The following is a 6,000-nucleotide window of genomic DNA, read 5'->3' as shown; positions in this document are numbered from 1 at the left end:
TTGCAGCAACAGTTAGCGACCAAGAGAACAAGTGCAAACCTCAGTGAGATGTAGGTGCTCCTAAACAGCTCCTGGTGTCACCACACAGCTGTGACTCAGCCCTGGAACCATGGACAAATCCAACTTCATCGCTGCTTTGCCTTTCTCTGGAGGCACCTAAAGCTCAGCCTGCCTGAGCACAGCCCGGGTCCAGCACCAGGCAGAGCCCAGCTGCATCAGCCAGCCCCAGCCCACACCAGAGGCTGCAGTGGGGCACAGAACAGCTCGGCTCTTGCTGTGGGGTGGGCACTCAGTGACCCCAGACAGGAACAAATGGCCAGGACCACCAGGACATGGGAGAAAACGGGGGAGCAGCTGGAACGGGTTCATCTCAGTGCAGCTTGTACAGCCAATCTCAGCTCTCAAAAATTACTGGATTAGGTTGGGCAAAATGAGCAACAAAAGGTTCAATCCAAGATGCCTACATGCAGCAGGAGGAATTTCTGCTTTTCCTCCAGGTCTGGAACTGTAAGAGACTGTGATAATTAATTTCTCTGCTGAGCAACAACAGCTGCAGCCACAGGGTGGGGACCTGCTACAGAAGGTAGGAAAAAAAGAAAATAAAACTAACCTGCTCCATACCCAAGAGCTTCTTGAATCTCCTGTTGCTGCGGGATGGAAAGTGAGGATGAGCAGCAACTTCTCTGGGCAGCCTGTGCCATGGCCTCACCAGGAAGGATTTCTCCCCAGTATCGCATTCATCCCTGCCCTCGGGCAGCGGATGGACACATGGCAGGAGACATTCCCTGTGTCCTGTCCCTCAGGCCTTGTCCCCATCTCCTGGAGCCCTTCAGGCCCTGGCAGGGGCTCTGAGCTCTCCCTGGAGCTTCTCCTCTCCAGGTGAGCCCCCCCAGCTCTCCCAGCCTGGCTCCACAGAGGGGCTCCAGCCCCAGAGCAGCCCTGTGGCTCCTCTGGACTCGCCGCAGCAGCTCCGGGTCCCTACACCCAGTGTCACACCCACATCACACCTCCCACCTCACCCAAAATTCCAGCCAGCACCTTGCAGCCCACGTGGAAGGCGGTGGGAGATTTACAGGCGACATGTGGAGGCTCAGGTAGCACAGGACAGAAAAGAGCCCTGTGCGCCCCAAGGTGTCCTTAAACCTTTCCCAACCTCTGTCGCTCGCCCAGCTTCTGAAGGACAAATCCCACCCCTGACCCAAAGCACCTGGGGCTAAGCCTGCTTTTAAAAGTAATTTATTTGGATTTTCCACATCCTTTCATGAATTGCAAATATATTAACAGAAAAGAATTTTTTCCCCCTAGGACTGTACAATTTTTGAAATTAAAAAAAAAAAAAAAAAATCAAGAAAAGCCCAAAAAAATATCAAGGACAAATTACATTATTTCAATGCAAATAGTAACACCACACCCACGCTTTGCATTCCTCCACAGTTTTGTTGTAAGAAAGTGACAGTTCATTAATTCTCTTCAGTGAACACTTGCTCACCTGCCTGCCAGTGCCTCCATGCTCAGCCTCTTCCTCTCTGTCCCTCCTCAAAGAGCCAAATTTTAGTCCTTCAATACTAATTTTGTGTTTTTCCTTAGAATGTAAAAGCAGCAAGGGCTAAATGCGACCCTGGATTCTTGGGAAAAAAAGAAAATGCCTTTAAAGGTAGGATGAACATACAAAGCCAGGAATGTTTTTATGTATTAAATCTTCCAAATAGCACAAAACATTCTTTGAACATCCCAGCTCAATTAAGAGCTTTTTCCAAGGGGTTGAAAGTTTTACTGCAGTTTTCAGGGAAGAAATAAAAAGGAAAAAGGGCCCCACAATTCCTGGATCTCTGGTCCCCACATGAACAACATTTGTTATGGAAAAGTAAATAGCACCTGCTTCCTCCTGCTTTTTGTTTAGAAAATATGCTGGGAAGCGAAAGGAAGCCAATTAACAGGGTAATTAGCGGCATTCCACAAGTGCTGCCTGCAGACCCTAGCTGGAGGTACTGCTCAGACTCCTCTGGTGAGGGATGTGTGGGGCAGCTGCCACAGCTGGAGCTGGAAAACCACAGCAGGAGAGGCACGGGCACCTCGAGAGCGGGGCCTGGGTGCAGACCGGCTCCAGGGAAACCCGAGCCCTGTGCCTGCCCCAGCCCCAGGAATCCGGGCGAGATCCCCGCTCCAGCCCAGAGCGTGATCAATCATCAATAATCCACCAGAACCTCCAGCCCAGCTGATCTAAGTGCAGGGCACATTTAACCTCTTTTAATGCCTCAGATTTTAGAGGGGTTTTTTCACCCTAGGAGGGGAATTGAAGCCTATTCTTCATCGCCCATCCTCTTACTTCAAAAAAACCCACCAAACCATGGAATTCTATTTTTCCTCAGAACTTGGGGATGATTTTTCAAAGGATAAAGGTGTCCATGTGGCTCTTGGCCAGAGAGAAGCTGGGACAGAAGAGGTGCCAAGTGGACAAGGACAGAATTCAAAAGAAATTGAAGTGTAAAGGAAACTAAGAGACACCTAAAAACCAGCAGATTTAAAAAAAGAAAAAAACCATTAACACTGATCACAACAAATACGGTGCTGTGAAATTTGTATCATTCCCAATTTATTAGGCATAAATTGCTCTTTAAAACTGCTTATATCATACACTTTCTTAATCATCACTGCACAAAGGGCACCAATTGCTGCTGCAGAATGCTACAGAGAGCAGTTTGGACTCACTAATGTGGCACAGCTTTCTCCTCTCAGAAACAGACCCTGGAGGAAAGGAAAGTGTTCCTAGAATGGGAAACTGAAAGAACAGCTTTAAAAAATAAGGAAAAAGACAAATAATTGCACATTTTTGCATCTTGCTTGGACCACACTTTACAAAATAGTTTTCAAAGTGATAGCAGACCTAAGGAGATACTGATCTGAGACAATTATTTGATGCATTTGACCAAGGCTCTGATTGCATTAAGGCTTCCAGTCTTCCCACTCTCACAGGATTAAGGGTTTGATGTTTCACATTACACTGGTATCTACATTTCTCTCTTGATTTTTCCCTTTATTAACTTTTATTCTTCAAAGGAGAAGAACAAGTCAAGGGGTGCATGAAAAATGAAGCAAGGTGATGCTGACAGAAATACAAAGTAAACGCTGACCTTTCCAAAACCGGGTGAATAAATTAACTCATGGTTAGAACACGAAAGCATTTGATGAAAGCTCTGATCCTGCAATGTGAGTCTCCTGCAGTTGCACTCTGGGCAGGGACAGGGCTGTTTCACGTGGCCTGACACACGCCCAGTCCTGGCTGCTCACTGGAGACACTGCAGCTTTAAGGTCATTGACACTCCCTGGCATTTAAGTTACACTACAATATGCAAAAGTCTTGAACAGCCTGTTTGTCAACACTGTCCTTGGAGAACTTGGAAATGAGGTTCAGCACTCTGCTTACCAAGAAAGACCCAAACTAAGACACGTTTCTGGAAAAAGAACAAGACACCTCGTCATTAGTACTATCCCCACATCTACTGGCTTCCATACAGCAAACCACAAGTCTGTCTTCCATGATATTTTTTTCCAGCAAGGGGGAGTTGAAAACCAGCATTTTCTCCTCAGTCACTGCCATAAGTGTGTAAGAGCCAAATAGTCACAGCAGCTAGGTATTGCACTGCCATGAACTCTGCTAAGCTCAGGTCTGAGGTGCACTCGTGGTGTCAGTGGAGAACAACGACAGTGCTGGCTCAGAGATGTAGAACCCAGGATGCCAAGGAAGGGGAGAACACGACAGTACCAGTCACACACACTCAAGCTCAGACACTGGCTCTTGGAGGTTAAAATTCATCGCTTTCCACAGCGTGGAGCTGCGTGTCATCCGCATCCGTCATGCTGCTCTCCTGGGACTCGTCTGTGCCCACTGTGGGGACAAAGAGACGCGGGGTCAGGGGCTGTCCCACAGCAGAGCTCCCCCTGCCCCCCAGCCCAGCCCAGGCAGGGCAGCCAAAGCATTCACAAAAAAACTCTGCTTCCCCCCCAAATTACCTTAAACTACTGTAATTTGTCCCGTGTACCCCGAGAGGGTCATTCAGCTGAGCAACTCTTCCACCCGTGATCTGCACAGCCAGGGAAGCTGAACTGTGACACAGCCCAACACTTATTTTGTTTATGCTTATTGGACAGACCAAGCTGTTGGGTTTTTTCCTTTTTAATTTTTTGTTTTTCATGTTTGGTTGGTCTTTGGGGCTTTTTCCCGTACTGCTCAGCAGTTCCAGTCTCTGTCTCCATCTCCTGGTCAGAACAGGCTCAGCCCAATGAGCTGGGGCTTGAAATCACCCCAATTACAACAGCAGGGAGAGAAAAACTGGATACTTCCAGAAGTGCAGTGCAGGGTAAAGTTCCCATATTAAAAAGCACCCAGGACCAATAAAAACCAATGTGATATATATATATACAGTTGTCACCTTTCCCTATTTTTCAGGTGAGAATCTGGAACTGCAGGACACAGCCATTTGTCTATTGGTAAGAATCCAAATCCTGCTATAGTTCCTTCTTTGTGGGAAGAGAATTAAATTGCTTATTAGCATTTACTTTCTATTTCCATTTCAGCCTGCAGCTAGGTCAATATTTATGGCTGTCCATGCTTTATGGTATTTAAGTTCATAATCAGAAGCCAAGAGAAGAAAAACCTGGGCTGTTCCTTTCTGTGAATTACTCCCCACAGTGTTTTATTTTCTCTTGATCCAAATCAAACTGTTTCCATGGCCTTCATCAAAAGCCACCTTTTATATTCAGCACACCAAGTATTTTGATGCAACATCCAGTTTAGCTTATGAAAAAGCACCTACAGACAACTTCAGTTGCCGTTCATTTACTCTGAAATTATTTGATGCTTCATTATGGAATACTTGCAGCCCTGGGGATGCCTTGCTCTCCTGGGATACTCTTAAAGCCACTCATGATTTGTATAAATTTAGTTACCACCATCCCTGTCCTACGACATCTAAAGGAATTTCACAACCCTTCATGCCATGCTTTCTGTAGGGAGAATGAATGGACCCTGAGTGAAGAGCCTCCAGAGCTCCTGCAGCACTGGGCAGAAGTGTCTCCCCACACTGAGGGGTAGAGCTGCTGTGCTGGCCCGGGCTGCAGCACACACCTGACTCGTAGGGGTAGCACTCGCTGATCTGCTCCTCGCGGGTGATGGGCTCCTCGTCATCGGGCAGGTAGCGCTTGTCTATGGCCTCCTTGATCTGGTTGTTGGCTCCTTTGGGATCCAGGTCCATTGCCCAGGAGAAATTCATTAGGGCCAGATGCGTCTGACCCAGCTTTTTATAAACCTGAACATCAAAAAAGCAGAAAAGGCTACATTTACATGAAGCCGCTCCTTGAAGGTTTGGGCAATGAATGTTCCACAGCTCAGTGATGTTTCATGGAAAGCAGCAGAGGACGGATATGAAAAACTTATTATGTGAGCCCCAAGGGAAATAACAAGTATGTGTACAAAGAACAAATGTTTCTATTTAAAAATAGAAAGAAATAAACTAGCAGCTAAGAGATTCTTTATCATTAAGGGCAGATGAGGAAGTTATTTATCTGTGTTGAGCATTTAAACAGTGAAAATATTTCAGTTTGTCTAGACATGGCCACTCCTGTCAGTTTAGAGGTCCCACTACTCCCGGACAAACACCAGTGAACACATTTCAACACAAATCCTTTTGCCTCTCTCCACTTTAAACAAAATAAAGAAATCTTGCTGATAGAGAGTTCTCCAGCTCTGTGTTAGAGGGAAGTTTGTCTTGGTGCTTCCAAGTGATCAGACACTCCCCAGAAGAAAGCTGCAGAAGTTATTTAAAGCTTATCAGCAGAGGTGGTGGTGGGAAGGAGGATTTCTGTCACTAGATCACTCCTCTGGCATTTCACACAAGAAAGGTTGCAATGTAGCTGCTTCTTACTCAGTATTTCTGACATAATGCATGAGAATGATTCAATATTTTAATAGTTACATGTGCAAATAAGCAGCTCTGCTCACTG

At 46.4% G+C, this 6,000-nt stretch overlaps 1 protein-coding gene across 4 annotated transcripts in view; it reads right to left on the bottom strand.

Annotated features, from left to right (window-relative positions):
• Positions 1 to 1,220: 1,220 nt before the first annotated feature.
• CDC27 (cell division cycle 27) overlaps positions 1,221 to 6,000 on the bottom strand; it is a 26,135-nt gene continuing 21,355 nt past the window's right edge. For all 4 annotated transcript variants that reach the window (XM_012571066.5, XM_012571067.5, XM_012571068.5 and 1 more), the window contains exons 18-19: positions 5,126 to 5,306; positions 1,221 to 3,886 (exon numbers count right to left, since the gene is read on the bottom strand). In XM_012571066.5, the coding sequence (XP_012426520.1) occupies positions 3,804 to 3,886; positions 5,126 to 5,306 (264 nt within the window). In that variant the 3' untranslated portion in view covers positions 1,221 to 3,803. The remainder of the gene's footprint in view (positions 3,887 to 5,125; positions 5,307 to 6,000) is intronic.

Source organism: Taeniopygia guttata, chromosome 27 (genome assembly GCF_048771995.1).
Source record: "Taeniopygia guttata chromosome 27, bTaeGut7.mat, whole genome shotgun sequence".
NCBI lineage: Eukaryota > Metazoa > Chordata > Aves > Passeriformes > Estrildidae > Taeniopygia > Taeniopygia guttata.
Note: the sequence above shows the minus strand (reverse complement) of the source record. Positions and strands in the feature narration are given on the sequence as shown.